Source organism: Grus americana, chromosome 18 (assembly GCF_028858705.1).
Source record: "Grus americana isolate bGruAme1 chromosome 18, bGruAme1.mat, whole genome shotgun sequence".
Classification (NCBI taxonomy): Eukaryota; Metazoa; Chordata; class Aves; order Gruiformes; family Gruidae; genus Grus; species Grus americana.
The window spans coordinates 8,005,038-8,030,984 of record NC_072869.1 but is presented as its reverse complement, the minus strand read 5'-3'; the positions used below and the strand labels follow the sequence as shown (position 1 = coordinate 8,030,984).

The window sequence follows — 25,947 nt, the reverse complement described above, 5'->3', positions numbered from 1 at the left end:
GCAGGGGACTCGCAGCCACCTCCGCCGTGCCCCAGGCATCCGCTTGGCCCTAAAGGGCTGCGAGTGACTGCTGACGGGTGACATCCCGCAGGCACAAGCCCGTAGCGTTGGGCCAGGCTGCACCACTTGGGCCAACGCTTTAATCGGAGCGAGATCTGGATCCTCTGCTGTCGACCTACTGCGTGACCTTGGAAAAGTCAGCTGGGATATAATACAACCTACCTGGGAGAGGATGGCAAAGCAAGCCAGGATCTCAGGATGAAAAGGTACTTAAAAAGTCACTTATAAAGGTGTTTACCAAGAGAAGTGCTTGGCATGCCTACCCCCAACAGACACTGAGTGACCCCAAAAAACAGTTTACCGCCCTGCTCAGTTTACAGTAAACATCTCGCTCTGTGCATGCAGCCTGCTTTACACATTCATAAACTACGTGTCCAGCACACACCGGGGCTGAGCTGGGGCGGTAGGAGGATGCAGCTGCAAGCTACGCAGCAGGGCGCAGAGACCTAACGTACCAGGAACGAGAAACCTTCTTCTCCATTTCCATCCCTGCTCCCAAGCCACAGGCATCGTCCGGTCTTTGAACACCCCTCCAAGCCCCATCACTGGGGGCAGCAGATCTGCCCCCCCAACCAGCCACGCTCCTGGCTTCCCCTCTGGACTCTCCTGCCGGGTGTTCCTCCTGAGCGGCTGTAGGGGAGGAGCGGGCTGCTCTTCTCCCACGGAGGCACCCACCAGCCGCAAGCTCTTACTGAGGACGATATCTAGATACCATCATCATTTGCAGGCTAAATATAAACCTCCTCCTAGGAGGTGAGCTACATAAATGCCCTCGTGTAAAGGGTTGCCTGCCCTTGCGGGGAGCAGTCAGCAACCCTCATCCCAGCAGCTGCTTGTCCCTCATCGCAGCTGAGGGAAACTGAGGCACAGAAGAAACAGGGAGAATCACTCCTGGTCTGCTGCCATAAACAACTACTAGGGCTGCTCCATCACAGCTAGGGAAACCCAAGAAGGTTGAATGCTGGTGTCTTGGGGGTCACTGGGAGAAGAAGAAACAACATTCAGACCTGAACAAGAGAGAATTATCTCATCGGGGCAGACAGTGACTGGCAGAGAGCAGTTGGAAAGAAAGACTGACACCAGCAGCAGTGTGCTCCCCCTTGTCCCATCCAGGGCACCCGTCCACCCAGAGGCATTGTGTGGGCTGGTAGAGGGAAGCACCTTTGCACCGGTCCATCTGCTCCCGACAAAAGCTCAGTGTTTGCAGTAGGCACCCAGGTGTGGCTATTGCTGTGAACTTCAGTCCTATTCCCAACGCTGTTAGCACAAGATGATCACACGCAGGAGAAACTCTGCCTGTGTTTCGCAGATTGTCCCTGGTCTCTCGTGTTCACGGCTTGTCACCAGGAGCAGGTTGCCTGAGAGCATCGAGCCCACAGGAGCATGGAAGCACGCACTAGCCCTACACCTTTGCACTGTCCATCCCCTCTAGTTACCCTGGGAAGGGTTAAACCAAGGTTTTGCAGCGCTGCTGTTTCTCGGTGTAGCCAGCGCTGGAACAAATTCGTTCCTTTACCTTTCCACAGGCAGGAGGCAGCGAGGAGGCCATGTGGCGCTTGGCAGCACATCTCGGGGTCCCCGCGGCGACTGTGCAGGTCAGGCTGCCCTGGGGTAAAAGGTGTCCTGCAGCAGAAGTTGGACACAAGCCATGGTGTCTGCAGCCCCGCTGGAGAGTCCTCCCTCGTGAGCAGGCACACAGGGAGATGCGAGAGGAGCCAGAAATCTTCTGCTGGACAAACTCAAGAGTTGGACAGGGCAGCTGGGAACAGAGCGGGGCTGTGCTTCTGCCTTTTTTTGCAGGTTTGCTGTTGCCGGGGAGAGGTTTTAGGCTGTCATCCAGCCAGTTCACACCAGAGAGACAAGCACTTGAATTAGTTGCATTATCTGCGCCCAGCTAAAGTGGACAAAGGATTAAAGTGTGCTGAGCACCACCACCGTGATTTGCATCTCAGAGCCCCTTCCCACGGGCCCCCTCCGCTCCCGGCCTTTTTTCCTTTGGCCATGAGCCAGCCGGCATAAGAGCCCTGTTTACAGAAGTGATGCCTAGGTTAATATTGCAAAAGACTTCATCAAAGCTTTTAGTCGCTACTGAAGCAGAAGTATCTAACCGTGGGCCCTGAGCTGACCGGGCTGCGCACACAGGGGATGAGCCGCCCGCGCCGCGCACGCAGCCACGCGCTCGCTACCCTTCGTTTGACCAATTCTGGTCTCAGCCTGAGGTATGAAACTAATTTTCTGACATCATGGCATATTTGAAATAATGAGCAAAAATCAAACTATTAATCATTTTTAACAGTGCACACGAAAACTCAAATGTAGCTATTGTTTTAGGGAAAACCCACTGTTTGAGCGCTAAATAAATATTGCATTGTGCAGTGACCTCATGGACACTTTTTTTGAGCTCATCCAGCTGCCAAAGATTTTTTTTTTATAATGCGTGTTTATTCATGTGGAGAGGATGGGGAATGCTATTGCTATATGTTTCGTGCTGCCGGTCTCAAAGAAATCAAACCCAGGATCTCTCAGAAGAAGCTATAGATCTAAGCAGAAGTAAAGCAAAAGCCTATCTGCGATCACTGGTTTCTAATTAATTAATGGCTTTTAAAGCGTTTTTTCACCTCTGGCACTTTGTAGGTGGGTGCAGTTTTCCTGAAAGGTTCACACTGAGCTCTGCTGCGTCATGCAACCTTTACGTGTTTCTATTTTTCTGGGCGTTTGCAGAGTTTTTGCTTCTCGGGACGAGGACTGAGTGACCTTAGCAATTGCCAGCAAGGGGACTCCATATGATGAAAGCAGGTGAAAGGGAAAATAAGGGCGGGAACTAGGTAAGGCCAATTCATACCTCAGAGGAGGTGTGGTCCTGTTCTGTACCTGGCTGTGGTCACAGTCTTGTGAAATATAAAAGGGGAAGGCAGTTGTTTCTCAAGCAATCTGTTGCCAGGATCCTGTAGTGAGAAGGAAGGGAGGTGCTAGAAGAAATGCAGAACGAGAAGTCTGGAGTGTCAGCTGCAAAAGGTGTGGGACTCACTGGTGCCTCCGAGCCTCGGGAATACCATCGGCTCTTCTCTGCAGGTCCGTTTGCTGGGCTGAGGGTTGCATGGTAGCTGCGCTCTTTCTCCAGCACGCTGGCTTAGGAGGAGAAAGAAGCTATCATGTCCCAAGGAGCAGCAGCAGCACGTGAAGCTGCCAAGCCCCAGGACCGAGGATGGGCATGGATGGTCCTGCTCGCTGCAGTGCTGCTGCAGGGGCTGACGCTGGGCTTCCCCTCCTGCATCGGCATCTTCTTCACAGACCTCCAGCATGAGTTCCAGGCCAGCAATAGCGAGACGTCGTGGTTCCCGTCCATCATGGTGGCCGTGCTGCACGGAGGCGGTAAGTAACGGCCGCAGGGAATGTCCTCCACCACCTCCTGCAGTTGTGTTGCCAATGAGGGGCCGTAACAAGGGGACTTTTAACATTTCATTCAGGCAGACGGTGGAAGGGACAGGGAGGTCTGAGCAGATTGGCGGGCTGGCAGTGCACAGCATCTCCCAGCCACTTTGATCACACAGTACAAAGCTACGTGTCCACGCTCCCTTTTGCCACTCTAAGAGACAACCAAGACCCTTGCTCAAAGAAGGTGAATCCCTTTCTCAGCCTAGCTTCCTCAGACCAGCGAGAACTTAATTCCCTGGCAGCTCTTTGAGTAAGCTGGCAGGTAGCACTGGAGCTTAGGTGCTGTCTTGATTCATCCTCTGTCAAGAGAGCGCTGCTTCTTCCATGTGCCACATGACAACTGTGTTCTTCATGGCTGAAAAGGTGCCAAGATCCAAGCTCCTCCAGGCTGCTAGCTGAAGCAGAGTGTTAAAAGCAACTCCCTGGGCGGTAGCATAGAGCGCACACCCCAGCAGGCATCAGGGTGGACGTGAGCATAGCTGGATTAATGCAGAATGTGGGTCAGGCAGCACGCTCCAGGGGAAGGGGGACGGAAGGAGGGCTGTGCTTTGCACATAGAGTGAAGCACTGGGTTTGCCCACAAAGAAAATGTGGAAGCACAGGGTCCCCACATCCCCTACCCAGACAGATTTTTCTGTATAGAGGAGAAAAACAAATCCCGACTTCCCACGGAGTGGTTCGTGTTTGCTGCTGGCCCCTCCACGTGCAACTCCCGTGCTTATTTGCTAAACAGACTACCCAAATCCAATGAGGCAAAAGTAGCAAAGTATCCCATGACGTCCACGCATCCGAGCTGCTCCCTGAGTTCATACCTGTCCCCTTCCAATACTGGTGAAAGGTGACACTATAATATAAAGAAAAAAAAAAAAAAAGAGCGCAGCCCTGAGTCATGCTGATGTGAAGGCTGTGGCTCTCCTGTGCGGGACTTGGCTGACAGCCACCTGACATGGGAGAGAGTTTGCACCTTAGCACAAGCAGTTGGGTCCAGAATTACAAGGTGCAGATGGAAAGAGACCTCAGGGGAAGCAACTACCAGAGGAATTATCACTGAAGGTCAGCAGAAAGAGAGAAGCGTCCTTGGGGCTTTGAATTTGGAAACTGCTGGGCATTGCCTGTGCTGCCTTCCATCCCCTGCGGTCCTGCTGCCGTTAGTGGGAAGGAGCCACATGGGACCTGCTGGCTCTGGGGAACGGTCTCAGAAGCAGCTGGGTCCCAACATGTCCAGGAAGGACAAGTCTGGCAGTATCTGCAAGAAAATATCAATTATCCTATCTTCTTTAATGAAGTAATTGTTTTGTAGGAGGCTGGAACCACAGTAAAAGATAACAGAAAGACAGCCAATAAATAGATACAAAAGTTACAAATTAGACAAGGAAAAAATAGCCTCATGTTAATTATATTCACTAACAGAATTTGCCAGGGCATAACCAGGGAATTAACAAGAGTCGTTACTTTGCTTGCCAGCTATGTCTCCTCTTGCTGGCTGTCACAGCAGGGGAGTGCTTGTTCTTGTCCCCCCATAGCATAAGGCAGGAGGAACACAACCATAAACCAGAAAGAAAAAACAACAACCAACCAGAGAAGAAAGACTCCCTTTCAGACCAAGCACGTATGGCTTTTGCTGCAACTTCTGACCTCCTCTGCAGTGGGCCAGGCTCTGTTCGATTCAGGTTCTCAGGTTGCATCCATCACCTTGGCACTTAAACCCTTTCCAAAATTGCATTCTGCCGTATCACCAGTGTCTCTTAAAGGTGCTTCTCTCTGTTCTTCTCCTTTCTTCTTTTTAATTCAGAGGAACTGAAGGGGGAAAAAAAATATATTTGTTGAAAAAAATTAGTAAAGAGGAAGGGAAATGGGTGTTCTCAGGGTGGTCAGTGGAGTGAGAAGGTCCCACGCAGGAGAGCTAACCTCGGCTCAGCAGAGCTGTGGACAGAACCAGGAAAGGGCACAGTGCAAACAACTGGTCATAACTTATTAAGCCAAACATAGCTCATTACCCACATTATGCTCCTAGGTAAAAGCAATTAACGATTATTTTGTTATTAGAATCATTTGAGAGACCTCAGGATCCTATGGCTGGCTCTGAACGGGGGGTCAGGCCCTTACAGGTCCCCGCTCCCAGATATTCATGCACACACAACTCTCTGGACTCGCACTCATACAAATGCAGCACTTTTGTCGGTATTATTTGTGCAAAGGAAAGCACAAAAGCCCCAGGTAAGTGAGAAATAATGTTTGAAACCTAGAAAGCAAGTTATCAGGAACAAATAATGAAAAAGCCTTACGATTTTTAGAGCCAATCTCATTATTTTGGAGTGTTCAATTTATGACTTCTGGCTACTTAAACAGCAGTACCATCCTTAATGTCTTCAGCAGGTGGAAAAATAATCCACTCACCAGTTTGCTGAACACCTTTTCAAAGGCCAGTTGAAGTCTGAGGTGAAAATCTCCCAAGCAGATCAAAATACAGACAGCTGCACTCCTAATTTTAATAATGTTCCACTGTTTCGCTTGACTACGTGGGTTTTATTTCAAACCAGACGTTGGTTTAGGTCACAAATATGTCACAGGTTATTTTCCCTACAGTGACTGAGTCTTAATTCTGAAGCTTACAGTCATTTTGCATTTGCTTATATAACCTTAAGTGTTCAGAAGAGAGGGGGGGAAAATAATAAAATCTGGAAAACCTTGAGGATCCTCAAGGGAACAGGAAAAGAAACTCTACCTTCAGATCCTCTTCTGCCAGAGCATGCAGAGAGAAGCCTGTTTCCCACTGATGGTCTGCAGTCTGACCTAATCTTTTCCTACCCTGAAATGAAGGGTGCTAAATGACATTAACAAACTAGTGATTTACCACAATCTCATGGAATTCACCAAAGTCTATGAAAATTAAAGAACTAGCTGACCTTAAGCACATTAAACACTATTTGTTCATTGCTTTTTCTGATGAAATAACATAAAAGTCTTTCCTAGTAAAGCCTGCCAGCAACGTATGTACGCAACAAACCCAGGTTGCTGCCCATCGGAAGCACCCGGGTCTCGCTCCCACCTCTGCGCTGTTTGTGCCGGAGGTGTGGGAGCGGGAACCGGGATGTGCCCCTAGGCTTGTGTCCTCTTGGAAGTGGACACAGCTACACCTAACCACCCCGGCTGGGTATGCCAGGACAGGCACGTGCAAAGAGCTGTACTGACAATAACACCTTATTATTTTCCTGGGGAAGATGACTTGCAGGACAGCTGCAAGACTCCACAAGCTGCTGCTGCCCGAAGCTTAGATTGATTCCCAGGCAGACATGAATATACCTCTCCAGTGTTTTCAAATAATCCTCCTCAATGACGTCTGTTTTCCTCCCATTCTTGGTCTACTTCAGACTCACTCTGCCTTCTCTTGCAAGGAATTTCACCTAGGTAGCAGGATGCCAAGGGCAATTTAGGAGATTTTTGTGGCAGAATATTTGAAAAAGACAGCGAAATGAGAGTGGAAATATGCACACAGAGTCACAGGCTGGTTTGGGTTGGAAGGGATCTCAAAGCCCGTCTTGTTCCACCCCCCTGCCATGGGCAGGGACACCCTCCACTAGCCCAGCTTGCCCAAAGCCCCATCCAACCTGGCCTTGACCACTGCCAGGGAGCCAGGGGCAGCCACAGCTTCTCTGGGCAACCTGTGCCAGGGCCTCAGCACCCTCACAGGGAAGGATTTCTGCCTCAGATCTCATCTCCATCTCCCCTCCTGCAGCTTCAGGCCATTCCCCTTGGCCTGTCACTCCCTGCCCTTGTCACCAGTCCCTCTCCAGCTTTTCGGGAGCCCCTGCAGGGACTGGAAGGTGCTCCAAGGTCTCCCCGGAGCCTTCTCTTCTCCAGGCTGAACAACCCCAACTCTCTGAGCCTGTCTCCACAGGAGAAGTGCTCCAGCCCTCGGATCACCTTCGTGGCCTCCTCTGGACTCGCTCCACAGGTCCTTATGTTGGGGGCCCAGAGCTGGATGCAATACTCCAGGTGGGGTCCTGCTGAACACCTCTTACTTGGAGGCATAGAAATACAAGTCCTCTGCTTTTTCAAATCATTCCCAGAATTTATATCGTGTGAGAACAGAATTACACTTGAAGGTCCTTCTTCCATTCCATTTCCAAGAGTTTTAACTAAAATCCATCACAGGGAAGCTTAGAAATTCTACCTAATGACCAAAAAACCAAGCAGCTGACAGGAGCCTTCCCTTGGGCTAACGAGCTGACCACACACTTGGGAGGATCGGGGGGGTGTATTTTCTGTTCCTGGCTCTCCTATTACATTATGCTGCTGGGACAGTTCTAGATGAACTCATTTGATAACTGCAGCAGTCCAGCAGGTACGAAATAGTTCCTTCCTCCCTAACTGCTTCCCTTTTGCTTCTTTGCTTCCAGGGCCCCTCTGCAGCATCTTGGTGAAGCGATTTGGCTGCAGGTTTGCTGTGATGCTGGGAGGCCTGCTCAGCGGCGTGGGCATGGTGTCCAGCTCCTTCTGCAAGTCCATCAGCCAGCTTTACTTAACAGCTGGCCTCATCACCGGTGAGTATGGAAGAACAGCAGGAAAACCCAGCTGCTGTGCTTGACTTGAGAGACAGGAAACGGTGAGAGTCCCGACTAAGGGCTCACGTTTTTCCATTCATCTGTGAAACAGGATAAATCAAAAGCCCCACGGTGCAGGAGGAATCACATAGCAGATAGACTTGCCCTTCACACCCCTTTAACACACACCTCATCCAGCCAAGCTCACTGGAAAGTGCGTGTCTCTGGAAAAGGCTGCAGGTCTCCAGAGGGCGAAATGGAGAGCAATGTCTGTTCTTTTTAGTAGCTGTTGTCTTTGAAGAAGGGAGGTTTTTTCAATCTTGGAACATAATGTGTTGGGACAACGTCCTTCCCAAGTTCCCTGGGCTTGTATTTCACCACTCCCAATCTGGGGAAATGCGGAGATATCTTTTTCTAACAAAAGAACGTGTTGGTTTTGAACAGAAGTAACAGATGGGAACTTTTCCTTTCCAAATATTTCTCCTATGTGACTGACGTTCAACTCTTGCTTTTTTTCTAACACAGAGAAACTAATTTCTCCAGCCAGGTTACTTTGGGACCAATCCTGTTGGATCTTGCAAGCTAAGCTGTGTCCACTGCATAGAGAGAAAAACAACAAGTAACTCCCTGAACCCCAATGAAAGTGTCAGGAAAGCAGCACTGCTTGTTGCATGTGGTATAAACCCCAAGTTTTTAATGAACAATTCCATAACAATTGTAGGAATGGCAGTGTGCCCCAGACAAATGTCAGCTTATTTAGTATACTCAAGAACACAAGTAGTTTAATTTATGCACAACATCCTTCTTCATGCCTTGTGTGGGATTTCTGGGTATTCATCACTGGGGGTTGCACAGCCTGGCAGGTGAGGAAACGCTTCAGTAGTAGATGAAGTCACCTGCGAGTACACCCTGGATTTGGGCTCTTTTCACCCTTTTAAGACAACGCGGAGGGACCATGCGCTGTCATTTTCTCTTTTATTCTTACCTTTAGGTCTGGGATCATGTTTCAGCTTCCAGGCAGGAGTGACCGTGCTGGGCTACTACTTTGTAAGGTGGCGAACGCTGGCCAATGCCATGGCATCCACGGGCGTCTCTCTCGGTTTCACGCTGTGGCCGCTGCTTTCTCAACACTTGCTGGATGAGATGGGCTGGAGAAACACTTTTCTTATCTTTGGAGGAATACTATTGAACTGTTGTGTCTGTGGAGCCATCATGAGACCGGTTCAGCTGGCATCGGGGTCACTACTACAGTCTCCCAAGCCTGGAGAGGAGCCAGGGAGAAGAGCAGAAGAGGCACAGCTGTCCAACGGAGCATCTCCTCCCCACCCCGAGCTCCAGCAGCAAACCAGAAGGACTGCGTGCTTCCAGATACTGCAGAAGTACCTGGCTTTTGACATCTTCTGTCAAAACAAAGGTTACCAGATTTACACTATTGGAGTGACCTGGATGATGATGGGGTTTGCATTACCCCACGTCTACCTTGTGCCTTACGCCATCCAGAACGGGGTGGAGGAACGTAGGGCAGCCCTCCTCATCTCTGTTATTGGGTTCATCAACATCTTCATACGCCCTTTTACAGGGCTGCTCTCAGGACACAGAGTCTTCACAGGGAGACGCATCTACCTGTTCAGCCTGGCCGTGCTCCTCTGCGGGCTGAGCAATTTCATTTGCGTCATTTCAGCCGAGTTCAACGTGCTCATCATCTACTGCGTCATCCTCAGTATAGCCATGAGTGGCATCGGGGCACTCACCTTCCAGGTGCTGATGGATGTGGTGGAGATGGACAGGTTCTCAAGTGCTCTGGGGCTCTTCACCATCCTGGAGAGTATCACTCTCCTCATCGGACCCCCTCTCACAGGTGAGAGAAGCTATTGAAGCAGGCTGGGGAAAAATTGGTTGTTTAGACACCGGTGACAAGTGTTTGGGAGCATGAAGAAGAGAAATGAGGGAGTTTCCAAACGCGCGCAGGCAGGTGAGTTATGCAAAGGGAGCAGTATAAAAGGGAGAGTCGGAAAGGAACGATCGGCCTTTCTCACAGCCGAAGGAGGGTCGTTTCTGCAGCTGCCCACTGTCACTGCGGCAACAGCAGACAGTGGAAAAGTTACCCACTGCGTAGCTGTGGGAGTGAGGAGAGCTTTTTCCAGCGAGTGGCGAGACACAGAGAGGAATTACTGTGGTAGGATCTTGCTGTCTACTAACTGCTTTGCCAGTTTGCACTGGTTTATCTAGGAAGTCTCAAGGAATTGTGAACATCCCACCAAGCAAATTAATTGTGATCAGACTTATTACCAGGTCTACATTATTCAAGAGCCTTATAGTAAAAGCTTCTGTTCACTCTTCTTTCTGAGTTCTAGAGGGTATTGATTTTTCTCTGGAGACAAGAAAGGAGATAGTTATGATCCCCGATCTGATAAATTATTCACAGATTTCACAGTTCACTCCAAATGCCACTAAGTTCAAGACACACCTGCTCCTGCTGTACCGCAGCAAGTTCAAAAGACTAACAAACAAGAAATGTGCACCTGAGCATGAACCCTGAATTCAGGCTTTAGTTCTTTTCTCCAGACAATAAATTGCGTGCCATTCAGCAGGAAAAGAATGTCTGTTCTAAGAATGAGATGATAACATGCATCGTATTGCATGGTATTCCCTGGCATTAGTGTGTCAGTCACTTTTCTCAAAGTGCAAAAAAGGTTTTTCTTGGACACCTCTGATAGCAGTGGCAGACGGGCAAAACAAAATACAGTAAAAGGAGCTGCATTTCTAAAATCCACTAAAGAATAGTGCACTATGGAAAGAATCATCGCCATCTTTACTGAAGAATACATGCAAACAAACATTATTCCAGTATTTCCATATAAATAAGCAGCTTATAGAGAAGGCATCATATATTTGACCTGAATATCACTTTTCCATCTCTAACATTAGTATTAAATTACTCATTTGATATATCATGCTTCTAAACGTTTTATATCGAGGCACTTATTGTTAGTCATAATGCTTGCTGTGCTGTGAATTTTCTTCTCCCTGATTACACAGCATTAGAGACAAGTTTTCAGTTTAGAGACTCAAACATGTTGATTTTTGAGAGACTTCTCTGTTTATTTGTTCTATTATCTAACCTGGGATGTAACAGGGTCACTCACTCCAAAATCCAGTGAGTGGCAGTGGCACAGGGCTCCTCTGCTGAGTAAACAAAATGAATCAGCAGGTTGGGGAAAAGTTACAATTTCCTTTCTTTCCTGATTTTTCTGTGTATTGAGAAATACTTTATACAGAAGCAGAAACATCACCTGAGCAGTGACTACAAAAACAAAACAAAACACCACCAAAACCAAAACCAAACAACCCCTAGAATCTAGAGAAGAAAACTTAACTCGTCTGTGAATGCTTATCTTTTGTATATGGCAGTTTGATGAATGGTTTAGGTTTAACATTTATGTAAATGTCACCCAGTTGCCTTTAGTACACATCTTCTCTTGGACTAAGCTGAGGCTTCTATTTCAGGTCTCCTGGTGGACCTAACTAGTGATTTCCACTATGTCTTCTACAACTCCAGTTTCTTCCTGATATCAGCTGCATTATTCATGGGGCTCAGCTTCTGCACTCTGGAAAAAAAAAACAAATTGAAAGAGGCTTCAAAAGTACCTCTGGAGAATCCCACCAGATATCAATACAATGAAACACCAACTGAACCACAGCCTGAGAGTCAATCCCCCCCAGCAGTCGTGTACATCACAAGCATATGAAGAGAAAGAAAAGAAAAGAAGAAAAAAAAAAAAAGAGGAACACAAACAATTATGTGGCCTGTACAAAGCTACACAAGGGCCAGCACTGATGGCAGATGAGAAAACAAGCGTCTGCTTTCCACAACTGTCGTCATCCTTCTGCCCTGCACTTCCACGCCGTGGGGCTGTGACAGACTCCACGTGAGCGATCCAGACCACTGAGCCCAGAACCCAGCGCCAGCCAGAGCGCCAAAGGACAAAGAGCACTGCGCTTTCCTAAAGCAAACCGTGGGATAACAGCCATGGTAACCGGCGCCGAGACACAAAAGCTGTGTCAGTTCAATTGGTTTAAGTCAGTGCCTTTAAGGAGTCACTGGAATTTCACATACGATTTCAATTGGTAGCACTGGACAATACGTATTGATGGCTGCGCACAATGGTAGTTCTTGCACAAAGAAGTATTGTTGCCTCGTCTGAACGTGCAATTTTGGTGCAGATTTATATGAAGTTTCCTGGTTGCTTCCCATGTTGGGGGTGGCAAGACAAACACTTCCAAAGGAAGTGTGTTGTTATTTTCCACATCTCTAAATACTATATGGAAGCTGCTGCATGGGTTACAGAACTCGGCCAAGTCTCTATTAAGATAGAAAATTTTCTCCTATCAGGTATATAGATGAGTTCTTCATGCCAAGGACATTTTCAAAGCCTCAAAGGTTCAACTCCAGAGCATCAAAAAGAAAAAAAAAACCAAACCTTAGAGTGCCTGCTTTGTATAACTAGTGATATCTCAAGTGCTTCTTGATATATCATCAAACAGGACTCATGGCTTGTGTAAATACACTTCTTTCCAGCGTTAAGTGGGACCTATTGGGGGGTGGGCAGAAAGAGGTGTTACTAGACCTGAGAATAAGTGTATGCATCCCTATACAGGGCAAAATTCAAAGCCACTGTAGTTCCCCCTTGTGTAAATTAATTTAGCTCTTTAGTCTTTGACTCTCAGACTTAATTACACCGCATTCTCATTATAGAGAAGTTTGCACAAGCATAACTTAAATTTCTTATAAGCACAAGCATGACTTGCAGAGAAATCTGTGGGGAAAAGTGTACTGAGAAGAGTCAGTGTTACTGACTTTCCCATCCATACAGCCTTGACTGTCAGTGGCCTTTCTTGCTGCACTCCTGGCACTTTTACGTACTTAGATTAGCGCTGCACCAACCTCCAGCCTCCCTCAGCATCAGGGAAACTGTTTATATTCCGTATCATTCCTGATCTGACAGAAGCCAATAGCTCACAAAGCACCACAGATGAAGATTACTCAACACATTAGAACTGTCGGAAAGACAGAAGTATAAAATGGGAGTGAAATGGAAGTGTAAACAGCTTTCAACTCAACTGCAGAGCTTATCTTGAGAACTGTAATATCAAATTTCTAGCAACAAACCCACAGGTTTCATTACAGCTGCGGGCTGCCCAGACCAACCAACCAGAAAAAACCCACACTGGATGAAACCACTGGAAAACTGACTCCAAGATCTTCCAAGACTAATGGCTTCACGGCTGGCTTTTATAGTTGAAGATCAGCCCTACAGAACAGTTCGTGCTCCCACCACTCAATAGTATCCATATTTCAGTACTGCTCTAGGATCACTGAATATTTTGCATTTCCTGATCAAACATATACTTAAATAAGACGACTAGTGGGAGACATACATATCTAATCTCTCATCACACGTTTATTAACTTGCATAATGCTTACATGGTCCATAACTACGAAGTAAACAGGGACTGGTGCTCCTCAGCTTACCAAAACAATGACTACTCTAGGTTCCTAGGAAAAAGATGGGGCTCTCCCCCTCTCAAAAAAAAACCCAAACAAAAAAACCAACAAAACAAAACAAAACAAACAATGAAAAGGGATCAAGTCCCAAACCTCTTCTAGCTATTGCAAATAAAACAGCTATGCAGCTGAACAGATTGCCATTTTTTCTGTGTGTAATTCTTAAATTCTGTACACCTTTCTACATTCCCTTCCTGTGTTCTTCCAGAAATACGGGGTCATGGTGGGTCACTGGGACTTATTTGCAGAGGCAGAGAGATGTTTCTGGGAAGAAAAACAACGAATTCACAAATCCATTATTTTAACTTTTCTCAACTTGTTGACTAAAAACTTCCTAGCAACCTTGCAGAATTTAAGCTGCCTGAAAACAGGGTTGTCTCCCCTGATTACTTACCACAAAACCTTTAGAAGTAATCCACAACCCACAGGTTGGAAACGAATCTCGGAGAGAGGAGAGGTAACATTTTAGGCTGTGTTTCCACAGGTAAATAAGATGTCTTGAGCTCCCATAACAGAGAAAACTACTCCCCTCCTTTCCTGTTCCACAGTTCTCCTCTCCTACCTCTCTGTTCAACCTAAATTCCGAGCTGCCTTGAGCAGGAGCTTTGTAAAGTGTAGTTGAAGGGACCATGCCTACTCAGCATGCTACAGTATAATAAATATTCCCCCTCAGAGCTATCATACAAGAGCAGTAATACTCAGTCCTTAAGCAACTTGAGGCCCAGAAGAAAAATAAAGCAATAAAAGTTCCTTTCATCAGTTTAAGGTCGTCCCATTACACAAAGCAACCACAGCTTAATTATCATCACCTCCTAAAGCAGGTTTTTTTAACACCTACAGACAGTAAAATAATCCTGGCTTTAATTATGGACAAACACTGATACCTCAGCGGGGTTACAAACCTCTGAGAGCCAGCAGAGCACGAAAAACTGACCAGAAATAAATGTCCCTGGCTCCTCTAGTCCCCTCTTACCCCTTCCTGCTCCCTTTATCATTTAAAGTGTCATTAACCTCGCGAGGTAAGCATTTTTGCAACAAGGATCTTTCCTTACTGCAATGAAACATTCACCAGGAAGTTCACGCTGAAATATTGCAAGATCGTGAGCCTTAAAAGCCTTAGCTACTCTGCCAATGTAATTCTTGGAAAAGTTTCATAAAAAAACCAAAGAAAGGTCACGGTAAACTTACACGTTCTAAAACACCTCAGAAGCGCAAAAATCACTTAAACGAAGAGCTTGGCATGCTGTTTGCGGACCTGGCTAGTAGCTGCAAGAAAAGAAACATAACTACTAGTCACATTAATCATTCACTTTCTGTGCAATGACAGATGTGGCTTTTAAGTATGTCAACACTTACAAAGGCAGGCATTAAGAGATTTGTTAATACACTAGCAAAACATTCTAATACAGGAGTCTGTAGCACTTTTGCTGATCATTTTCGTATATATACACATACATACCAACTTCAGCTGATAATTATGATGAGTTGAAGTTGCTAGCACATGCCTGGCTTAAACTTTTATACCATGTAGAAATAAATACCTTCATTTTCACATTCTCTGTCTTCCCACACCATTGCAATGTTAAAAGATTCAGCATCATTGCATTCAGTGTAACTTCTTTGCTCATCTTTCTATTTAATGAGGTCATGGGCAGATATTTTACTACACCCAGCTGTGTGGTAGGAGAGATTATCAGCCCAACATGCTTGTCACTGATGCCACCTATTTGGCAGACCAGTCCACGTTCCGTTTGCTTTATATGAAAATCAACTGCATTTGAGATGCTACAAAAGACAGCATCTGCTCACAGCCTGCTTCCTACCTTATCTACAGAAGAACCTCCACGTGTTTCATTGCTTCCATAAAAGCCACACAAATTTCTGCAGAGTCCACCCCCCCCAGTTTATGATGTTTATGGACCTTTACCTTATATATTTACATGACATGAGCCACAATTGAGTCCACTTGCAGCGCTTTATAATCACAGTGGTTTCACTGGAACTGTGCGAGTTCAGAACCATGAAATTGCTCTGCTTTGTGCTTACAGGTGGGCATTGTACAACCAGGGTGGAATTACCTGCTGCTGTTTTCATTCACTTCTTGGCTTCATTGTTTTTCCCCCAGGTAATTTATCTTGCCATGTATGTATTGTGCCCTCTTTTCACCTTTTCCCTTCAACTTCTAATCCTTTTGCCTTTTTACAAAAGCCCCCCCAAAATCCCTTTTCCATCATCCTTCTCCAGGCCAGGAGCTACAATCCCATATTAAACCAGAAACTAACCAAAACCTTTATTCCACCAGCACCTCTCCCCACCCTTGCCCTCCCTACCACCCCAGCCATGGCTGTACCCTCTGCACGTCCTGTATTTTACCACAGTGAACACCCACCACCTGGAGAGATGCCAAGAGCGGGCGAGCGGCTGGGTCCAGCTCTGGTTCATCCCTTGGCCGAGCCCCGGCCTGGGCAGCAGCTCGGCGTTTATCCACCACAACTAACCCCGGAGAACCTGGAAGGACAGTGGTATTGAAACTCAGCAGGAAAAAGATATATACAAGGGAAAGTAAGTAACTAGCGAGTGAGGAAACCGTTAGGTCCTTTCCAGAGCAAAGCGTTTAAGTATCAAAGTTTTGCCATATACCGGAACACCACAACACACGTTCATTTATTTGCGGCGGTTGGTAACGCGGTCCGCGGGGAAGGAAACACCCCCGCAAGGCGCTTGCCCGCCGCCCCGCACCCCACCCGGTGAACCGCGCTCGGCACCCGGCTGCCCGTCACACCGGGCCCCGCACGACACCGGGGGCAGCCGACTGCCCGTCATACCGGAACCGCCCGGCGGCAGCCGGCCCCGGCGGCCGCGGAGGAGGAGCCGCCGCTGAGGAGACGCCGCCGCTGAGGACACCACGGCTCCGCCACGCCTACAAGATGGCGGCGGCCGCGCCCTTCCCGGTTCCTCTCCATCCCGCGGGACGCGGCCGTGGGGCAGCCGCGCCGTGAGCGAGCACGGCCCGAGGGGGTCCCGGGGAGCCGGGCGCAGGGTGTCTCACAGGCTCCGGGGGCTGAGCCGTTCGCTGCTGGGACCGGGATGGAGCTGGGGCGGCTAGAGTACCTGCAGGCCCTGGTCACCGAGTTCCAGGTGACAGACAGCCCAGGTAAGCCCCGGGCACCGCTGCTCGCTGATGCTCTTCGTGTTGAGCGAGTTTCCTCACGCACCCGATGCTTCTCTGTTGCAGAGGCCAAGGAGCAGGTACTGGCGAACCTGGCCAACTTCGCCTACGATCCCAAAAACTACGAGTACCTCCGGCAACTGCAGGTCCTGGATCTGTTCCTCGATACGCTCACCGAAGACAGCGAGACCCTTGTGGAGTTTGCGATTGGTAAGGACTACATATAACCTGAGGGGCCCGGTCATAATTGTGAGTGATTCCATGAGATGATAATACACACATTTGATTTCTGAGGTTTGTGGCTGAGCAGGGTACAGCTGCATCTTAACAGCTTCAAGTACAAACATTCTGTGTCTCTTGGCTAGTACTGTTATTTCTGTTCTCTTTCTAAAACACCTGCGATAAACTGCTGGCTTGTAGCCTCCGTTAGGGTTAAGTGATACTGCAATTCTTCATTCTGTGAAAGACATTATGTCCGGCAGTACAGTGCCCTCTAATGACATACAGGAGGAGGAGTGTTCTGGTGGAAAATCTCTGGAAAGAATCAAGAAAACAGTGCCCAGGAAGCTGTTAGGAATTTTCCATCTAAATCTCACAGAAAATCTGGATGCTTATTTCTGTATTAGGAAAAAGGGATCAGCAGTGAATTTGAATCTTAGTAAGAAAAAAAATGAGGGTGTGAAGAGTGTGTCTTGCATGCATCCGACATTTTCTTTTGCTGTTTCAGGCGGTCTTTGTAACCTGTGCCTGGATAAAACTAACAAAGACTACATCTTGGAGGCAAATGGGGTAGAGCCCATTATCAACTGCCTCTCCAGCTCCAACGAGGAGACGGTCATGTCGGCAGTCACAACACTGATGTACCTGACAACGCCACAGTCACGCCAGCAGACCACAGCTCTCCCGGTAGTGGAGTGCATGCTTCGCTTCTCTCTCTCGGCCAGCAGAAGGCTAAGGAATCTGGCAACCGTCTTCCTGGAGGATTACTGCACACCACTGCAAGTGGAAGAGGCCAGGAATCCGAGCAAACACACAGCGGTGGGGATTCCTCTCCCCAAGGACTGAGCAGCGCAGAGCTGTTGAGGGGGAGACCTCCCTGTTTTCCTAGGCCTCCACTTTCTGCTCAGCAGGTCAAGAGTGTGTCGAGAACAACAAAGAGGGATATCGGTCATACCAGCAGTGGATTTTAGTTAGTAAAGGCCAGTGCAGCACTACCATAGCTGCATGCTTGGCCTGACTGACAAAGCTGCAAGTGAGTATTTAAAATAAAAACAGGTCATGGCTGTTGGGGAGCAGGTAGCCAAGTTCAGCCCAGCACTCAGCTTGCACAAATCACCCTTCCCAGCAACCAGGTTGGGGGGTTTATATCCCCTCCAGTTCCTGGCTGGTGTTGCCACAGTTCTCCTCTTCAGCATCAACTCAAATGACTTTGAAATGTCACATAAACTTTATTCCTCCTGCAGAAGAAAGAAGGTGTTTCCCTGCCCTGGCAGTTTGCAATCTTACTGCATCCCTTTGGTACTAAATATGGCATCCTATCATCATGGTATAGGCACAGGCACCCAGCTAGTAAATCACGACACAGGGCAGGTTGTAGCTATCCTATAAATGAGGAACTGGAAAGTTGTTTTTCCTTCTTTCATTGCCACTGGTGAGAAAGGTGAAGATTAAAAAAAGGACTCATGGCAGTCTGGCTCATGAGAACAGCTGTCTTGTAAAACCTTCTCTTAATAAAACATTAACTTAAATGCTGTGTAAACAGTTTTGTATAAGCTCATAAATATTTCTCTACAGCACTTGCAGCCCAGCCTTCGCCTACTCTTACTCATGCACATGGGCCAGAAATTTAAGCCAGCTACGTCTCCTTTCATTATCAGCCAACGATGCAAAAGGCAGCCCAAAAGCCAGGGTGGCTAAATACATAACATTTAAAAGGGTTTGGCTGCTGAGCACAGCGCTCCCTGACAGACACCCACGCTGCGTCTGATCAAGTTTCAGAGCTTTACTTCTTCCTCTCCCCACCCCCTCCACTCCTGGTCAGCCCAAAACAAATGGAAGTGAGGTTAAAAGCACATGTACACAAGAAAAAGAAAACAAGCAACCATCAACCCACAACTGCTTGTATTTAATAGTTTCTCTTCACCAGCAGCAAACATCCAACTAACTGAATGCAATGCAATCTTCCGGCAACCCAGAAAGGAGTCAGCTCCGCAGCCCGTCTAGCAAGGGCAGCTCGTTTCTTACTGTGAGCGATGCCCCGCAGTGCCCCTACCCCGGGTGACAGCGCTCGCTGCCTCCTGGGAGTGGGTTTCCCTGCCAGCAGGTGAGCTGGTTGTTGCCTCAGCAGTGGGAAGAGCACAGCATCCCTTTTTTGCACTACTGCCTGCGCTTGCTTTCCAAGATGGACTTCCAATCATCTGCCCAGGACAGCAGCCGCCTGCGTGGTGCCTGCAGCTGGATGTGCCTGTTGTGGCAGCAGGTGAACAGGATGTGCTCCCAGCTTGGGTTCAGCTCTGCACCTGAGGGCAAGGGAGGAAAGCTGGAGTCAGCTGGAGGTTTTCCTTCCCAACTAACAGCAAGTGATGCAAATGGTTTTCAAACCTCTAATGGTATCCTTGTCGTCGAACAGCAAGTCAGCAGATACGACAGTCTTATCTCGGGTTAGAATAATCCGCTCCACAAACTCAGGTCCCAAGTGTTTTTCTACCCACTTGTACTGCAGAGGCAAGAAATAAAATAGGAGAAAATTCTGCCATACTTCCAGTTTGCACACTGCTCAAGTCACATCAGCTCTAGTACAGCCATCTTTTCCCTCATGTACCTACAACTGTGTCTGCAAATCCCCGCCACGGAGACTGGCTATGGTCCAGGAGGCTGATTTAACCTGTACTTTTAACGGCCTTCAGTCAGCGCTGTGTTTGCCGCGCCTAAATCGTTGTTGAGTCTGCAAGTGACGCTGGCTGCTTGCCCAGAGCACGTGGATTGTGCCCATCTAAGTCATTCCAGTGATTAAGGTCCCCCACTCCGTTCTTGTGCCGGTGGCAAACTGGGCTAATTCCAACACTACAGCCTCTTCTTAACTCAGCACTGGCCTCTTTCAGGCTAGCTGGGTATCTCCGACTCTGGATTTAGATAGAATAAGGTTTTGTCAGTTGAGGACCCTCCAGGATTCCCCATGGAATATCCCATCCCTGTGGGCCACGCTGAAAGCCAAGCTCTCCTTATCCGGCCATGCTGCACCAGTTCCTTTGCCAGTGCCGCTGGCGCAGCTGGAGCCCAAGTGTCGCACCGGCTCCACGAGCACAGAGCTCACGTGCCCTGCGGTGAGGTTGGCATCACGCGGTGCTCCGAGACTCCCCATCCTATGCTATCGCTGTGTCCGGGCAGCTGCCCCTCGCACCGAGGGCTTGCAGGGGAGCCTGCACCGGCTACCGTCTTTATAAATGAGTGACTCTGACTTGGGTGGTATGAAACAGCAAGGCCTTGCAAAAGCGGCATTAAAACCAGTAAAATAAATTTTCTCCCACCTTTTCCACAATGCAGTGCTCATATTTCCGGAGAGGACTCGTGCAAATAAAGACTTCGGTGCTGAAAAGAAACAGCGTTCATTAGCAGTCAGGGGAAAGTGCTTAAGATAATAGAAAAGGGTTTCAGAGTGCAAAGTGTCCTTACTCCTGCATGCGGATCATCTCCTGCATAGCTTCAAGGGCTCCTGGAATTGGATCCAACCCTAGAAAGAAGCCAGGCGATTCATAGATGCTGGCTACCTTAGCCTGCAAGAGACAGGAGGACCATTAGCAATGCCCGTGCTTTTATCCAAGCTCTGTGCACAACAGATGTCCAGTTACCCCATGTGTAGCAGCCGTCAAAGGGCCAGCGCTTGAGACAGCGAGGTGATGCTTCACACCAAGAGTAGATGATAAAGTTTCTCACCTTTAGGGTTCCAGGAAAAATCCAGCTGAGGCACACAAGAGTGAGAAGTTACTCTCTGGTGGGTTGTTTGGAGCGAGGAAGGCAGAGCTGGTCCTGACCTGGCCCGGTTTCTACAAGCCGCTCCATGAGTAGCGCCACAAACACTGCACCAATCTACAGCTCGACTTGTCTGACAGAGGGAGAGCCCATACCTCACCACATCCCAGCAGGTCTCTCTCTACTAACTCTTGTGAAGATCAAAGCAACAAGTTCAAGGCTTCTGCTCCTCTGTCAGGTTTGACTGAAATTTGCTTACGGCTCAGGAATTTACCAGGGATGAGTGGGCAGACACACGTCCTACCCAAAAGTCTCTTTTCCTTCAGAGCAAACAGGGCAATATGGTGATCGTGCTAATTACCATCCCCAGCAGGTCAGCACACCCACACATTTGGGGTTAATCCTTTTAGACCAGAACAGCTCAGCAAGAGGGAAGGAAGAGGACAGGAGAGCTAGGAAAATGACATTTCTTTGCTGCTTTCTATGATTTTCAATCAGAGCAGATCGTGACTTCAGCATCAGCAGCTGCTCCTCTGTGGTACGCGTTGGTACAAAGTCTACTCAGAGGAGTGTGAGACTGCAGCAGGAAATTCAGAGGTGGATCCCTGTGCTGCCCCAAGAACCTTTGGCTTCATGAACCGCCCTGTGCCCCCCAGCTGGGCTGGGTTTGGTGGGATACAGGTGGGTCCTACCTACCACTCCTCTCATCTGACTCAGAGCATGCAGCCTTAGCTGCGGAGTGAATGGTGCGATTAAAGGGATCACAGCTTTATCCCTTTTCTCCCTGCACCTCCTCTCAGTTGTAAACCCACCTGGGATGCTACATGAATTTAGTGACAAACAGGTGGGAAAGGAGGTTCTCTCTGAAGTTAGAGTAATTTTTAAGTGAGTCTAAGTAGGAAAGAAACAACATTAGTAAAGGAGCAATCTTTTCCCAAGCTGAAGTGCCAAAAATGGTGCAAAAAGGTAAAAGGAATTTAATATGATACAGAACAGTGGCATCTTTAATCTCTAAAAGGAGAAATAGTATTTCCAGGGCAATTCCTGTGCCTCTAGGTAGGACTGTCCTTCTAGTCCTTTTTTATTTTTTTTGTTTTTAAATTACCTGATAAGACAGTCTCGCACCTTTTACTATTAAGAAGTTCACTGGTTTGAATCCAACTCTGCTCAGTTAATTTTAAAAATTGCTACCTGGTGACCGTTCAGTGGCCTGTGCTAAATCAGAGCATTTCCGTGCAGGTCACAGCAGACGGCTCTTCTTATCACACAACCCATCATGACAAAGCACCCACAGCAGCCGCATCCCAGCGGCGCTGAGGACTAAGTGCACATCCAGGCCTAAGTTTCATTCTCAGACAGAGAGGTTAAGCTTCCAATATCTCTTCTACCCTAAGACACATGAATCTTACCTTCCCTGGGGTCACACAGTGAACTTCAGAGGTGCCGAGCTAGCACTTTTCCGCAAGCATTAAAGTCTTACGTTCCCATGGCACCGAACAATTTGGAAAACTTAGTTCTTGGTAAGTATTCTTCAAAGGCAGGCTGGCAGCCTCTGCTTAGAAATTGTACAAGATTGCTTTATAGTCCAGCTGATGGTCTCCTTGCTCTGTATCACCAGTGGAACATCAACATAAAAAACATTTCAATTAAGCAGCAATGAAAAGGAGTCAGCATTAAACAAGTCTCCCAGATCATGATGCTCACTCAGCTATCATAATTTACAAATACTCATAAATCAACAGCCAGAAATTTGGAAGCACTGCCCAATTTCACACGCAAATCAGAAGAGGTTAAGGAGTCTAGGTGAAGACGTGGCAATCAGATCTGCCCAGATCTCTCTTTCCATGCAAAGCCTCACTGATCCCAGCAACAATTCCCTGGAGCTCTTCCCAAGGAGATTGAATTACAGAATCAGGGCTTCTGTCTGAAAGCTCTTTTATCCTACAGCAAGACACAAGAAACTGGCAAGTTTCCACCACGTCACAAAAAAGTCTGGCTTTGCTGGAAAAAGAAATTTCATTTGATGACTCTTAGAACCAAAAGCCATTTGTCACACACAAAAAAAATGTTACTGGAAAAAGAAAGTTAAAAAGTTTTCTTTCCTCGTTCTCATCCCATCATTGCTGAATGTTTGCTTTTAACTTCCATTAGCAAGACAACAACTTAGATTCAAAACTGGAGGAGTTAAGTCAATCCTTAAGCTTTCCCATTTGTGATATTTAAAATAATTCTAGAAATTCTTGCCACCACTGGAGATGTTGCATCCTTTTTTGAAACTGTCTGGGGCCAAGCAGCACATCCTAAATGCTTGGGAGATAAATCCCATCAACAAAATTGCTACACACAGGGAACCAGATAGACAAGTACAGTAAAGTCTTGAGCAAAACACTTTGTGAATTAAATGGATTTGCAATGTGAAATTAATGATCGACTTATGATCAAAAAAAAGAAAGAAAAAGCAAAGTAATAGTTCAAGTTTCAAGTGGCAGCTGATGACACTAATAAAGCATCACCACCCCTTAGTAAGAGGGCAATGTGTACATCATTATCACAATACCTGTCACGATAGTATCTTACGCACTGGCTGCTCATGGGTAGACATAGCAGACACCTGGCGTCAAGCTGAGCCCCCTCCTTTCAACAGCTACAAACTGCAGATTGGGTTTCTCTGCACGGACAAGCACCGCTGGCACAGGATGGACAAGCCGCGCTTGGTCTCTACCAAAGCTTTTCCTGCAGCTGGGGGCGAGGAGAGACCTTCTGCATCACAGACACCCTGTACCCCTTCTGCAGGGATTCTCCTGCATCACAGACACTCCATACCACCGTGGCAGAACTAACAAAGTCTCTATTTTTAAACAGCTGTGGTATTTACATAAAACCTGTAGGAGCTTCAAATCTTTAAAACTTTATGGTTCTGCCAAACATACCTAAACCAGCCCAGAGATCCAGAGGTTACCCAAGAGGGAGACAGACACACAACTACATAAACCTCATCTCCTCAGGAAGCCGGGCTAATAATGGCAGTAAGATAAGAGCTTTCTGCCACTCCTAAGCTGCGTGGGATTCAAACCAGTTATCTGGTTATTTCAGTGACACACCTAAGGTTTGGAAAGGAACAGGATGAACATGAACCAAATTAGGGAACGCAGAAATGGAACGAAACACAACTTTCAGAACAGATCAGATTGTAGACCTTCCAAAGAAGAACAAATAAAAAGCCGTGTCCCCTTAAATGACTTGCAATTTTTTTTGTTCCAGTATAGGTAAGTGGGATTCACTTAAGGAATACTCAGGTAATAAATCGTATCCATTTATATAAAATAAGAAACAAAAACCTCCCCATATTTACAAGTTACTACTTCCAGGAAGTTTTGAGCATCAGTAGTCATCGATTAGAGCTTGGTCAGTTTGGAGCCTGTGGAAATGCTGCCCAGACCCAGCACTCCTGTCCGTCACGTTGGTGCAGGAGCCTGTACCTTGCGATGGAACAGGACGGAAATGAACGTGAGTTGTCATTTCTTAGCGATAAAAACTCCTACAGGCTCAGGACAGGATCTTAAAATTAGCAATGAACTTCTCAGGGGAAGTGTACAGCACAGTTTGGATCAGCATCCATTCCATTTTCTTAGAGTCCCCGACTGTCCTGTGGTAACCAGAAGGAAATGTAAAGTCTGGATTCAAATGCCTCTGATATTCATTCAGTCATTAGCAAACATTAAAAATAACAACAATTTGTGCAGATGTAGCCTTTTACATGCAGTTCCAGATTGCTTACCTACCGTGCACTTTGCTTGTCAGAGCACGTCACGATATAGCTACTGGGCTTTATTAGCTGTACAAACCCCATATGTCATATTTATATTTCTCATCCTGCTATGGAGCTACATTAACTCTTGTGGAGCGCTCAGAGCACTTTAGGTAAGTTATTACCACTGCTGCATAGCAAGAGAGTTTACCAGTAGGTACAGAACAAGCTGAGGGTGGTTCAGCAAATAGTTTCATCCAGTTATTCCTACGGCAGAATCACTCATTCCCAATTCCCGCACACATCTCTCTTTGTAAAGGGCTGGCAATCCTCCTAGAAGTAGTCACTGATTATTACTATACAAATTAAGGCTGCTGGCATGAAACAACCCTTTGTAGCACCCCCTTAAAACAAACCCCAACCCTCCCCTCTGCTTTGCATATTCACAGTCTGTAGGAAGAGAAGATTTCCTTTGCTCACAGCGGGGTACGAGGCGAGAGAGGGAGAGAGCGAGCGAGCGAGCGCTTTGTAAACAAGGAGCAACCTCCCCACTTTCCAACCACGCCGCAGCCTTCGCCCCTCGCTTGCAAACCCTCCGCCACCGGCCCCCGCCCGCCCTGCTCACCCCCAGGTCCTCCCGCAGGCAGCGGTACTGCTCCCGCACCGAGAAGCCCCTCCGCGCCGGCAGCTCCACCTGCGGCTCCCCGGGGAAACGGGCGCGGAAGTCCCGCAGCACCGCGCCCTCGAAGTCGGCGAGGACACCGTCCATGTCCACCAGCACCCGGAGCGGCCCGGCCGCGCTGCCCATGGCGCTGCCCACACCCGATGCTGCCTGCACCCGGTGCGCGCCCGCGGGCTCCTCAACACACGCGAGAGCGGGGCGGATCTTCAGGACGTGAATATGCATGAGCATGGGCGGGGACAGCGGGCCTCCGCGGGGATCCCCTCGGCCGACACCCACGTGGGAACACGGGTGGGCTCTACCCGTAACCGGCTTTACTTGCTAAGGGTGAGTGGAAGAGCGAGCAAGAGCCCCTTGGCGCTGCCATCGTCAACCCCAGGGGCGGCGGGGAAGGTTGCTTGGCTCGGCCAAAGCCACAGCGACCAGAAAGGAGTATTAACAAGTTCCACTGGTTGTGGGGCTTGCAAAGGAAACGTCGTTTGATTATTTTCCTCCTCCTAGGCCAGAAAACAGGCAGGCATGAGTTACATGCGGTAGCTGTACATAAGGGACGCCAGCCCCAGACATAGGAGAGGAGGAACACATTAGAGCAAATCCAGTTTTATAGGTTAAGCACCTAAGGCTAGGGCTTCTCCAAAACTGATTTGGAAAGCCGGGGTATTTTTAGGCACTGGTTCTTCCAGGAGGAGGGTGGAAAAGACACACACCAGTTCTGTACAAATCCAGAACTGACCCCCTCCAGGACAGTGGAGAACTTCATGGTTTGGTCTCCAT

The 25,947-nt window shown here is 47.9% G+C and overlaps 3 protein-coding genes and 1 long non-coding RNA gene across 8 annotated transcripts; 2 read left to right on the top strand and 2 right to left on the bottom strand.

Annotated features, from left to right (window-relative positions):
• Positions 1-1,636: 1,636 nt before the first annotated feature.
• Positions 1,637-13,751, top strand: SLC16A5 (solute carrier family 16 member 5). 2 transcript variants are annotated; one of them, XM_054847095.1, is made up of 5 exons: positions 1,637-2,279; positions 3,133-3,432; positions 7,896-8,039; positions 9,031-9,897; positions 11,547-12,089. In XM_054847095.1, the coding sequence occupies exons 2-5, from the start codon at positions 3,213-3,215 to the stop codon at positions 11,786-11,788; spliced, it is 1,473 nt and encodes a 490-aa protein (XP_054703070.1). In that variant the 5' UTR covers positions 1,637-2,279; positions 3,133-3,212; the 3' UTR covers positions 11,789-12,089. The 2 variants fall into 2 exon arrangements, with proteins under 2 accessions (XP_054703070.1, XP_054703069.1); XM_054847094.1 differs by lacking the exon at positions 1,637-2,279 and having other exon boundaries at positions 2,985-3,432; positions 11,547-13,751.
• Positions 10,831-16,526, bottom strand: LOC129214851 (uncharacterized). 2 transcript variants are annotated; one of them, XR_008579829.1, is made up of 4 exons: positions 16,431-16,526; positions 15,995-16,113; positions 14,794-14,871; positions 10,831-11,647 (listed from the first exon to the last, which is right to left on the bottom strand). It is a non-coding gene; the product is annotated as an uncharacterized LOC129214851 (long non-coding RNA). The 2 variants fall into 2 exon arrangements; XR_008579830.1 differs by lacking the exon at positions 16,431-16,526 and adding an exon at positions 16,246-16,412.
• Positions 16,509-18,522, top strand: ARMC7 (armadillo repeat containing 7). Its single transcript, XM_054847100.1, has 3 exons — positions 16,509-16,759; positions 16,841-16,984; positions 17,502-18,522. Exons 1-3 carry the CDS (start codon positions 16,693-16,695, stop codon positions 17,837-17,839), a joined length of 549 nt encoding a protein of 182 aa, XP_054703075.1. The 5' UTR covers positions 16,509-16,692; the 3' UTR covers positions 17,840-18,522.
• A 358-nt stretch (positions 18,523-18,880) lies between these two features.
• On the bottom strand, positions 18,881-25,419 carry NT5C (5', 3'-nucleotidase, cytosolic). Of its 3 annotated transcripts, none has more exons than XM_054847097.1 (5): positions 25,117-25,419; positions 20,447-20,547; positions 20,302-20,362; positions 19,376-19,490; positions 18,881-19,293 (listed from the first exon to the last, which is right to left on the bottom strand). In XM_054847097.1, exons 1-5 carry the CDS (start codon positions 25,402-25,404, stop codon positions 19,151-19,153), a joined length of 708 nt encoding a protein of 235 aa, XP_054703072.1. In that variant the 5' UTR covers positions 25,405-25,419; the 3' UTR covers positions 18,881-19,150. The 3 variants fall into 3 exon arrangements, with proteins under 3 accessions (XP_054703072.1, XP_054703073.1, XP_054703074.1); XM_054847098.1 differs by having other exon boundaries at positions 25,156-25,419; XM_054847099.1 differs by having other exon boundaries at positions 25,186-25,419.
• Between the last annotated feature and the right edge of the window lie 528 nt (positions 25,420-25,947).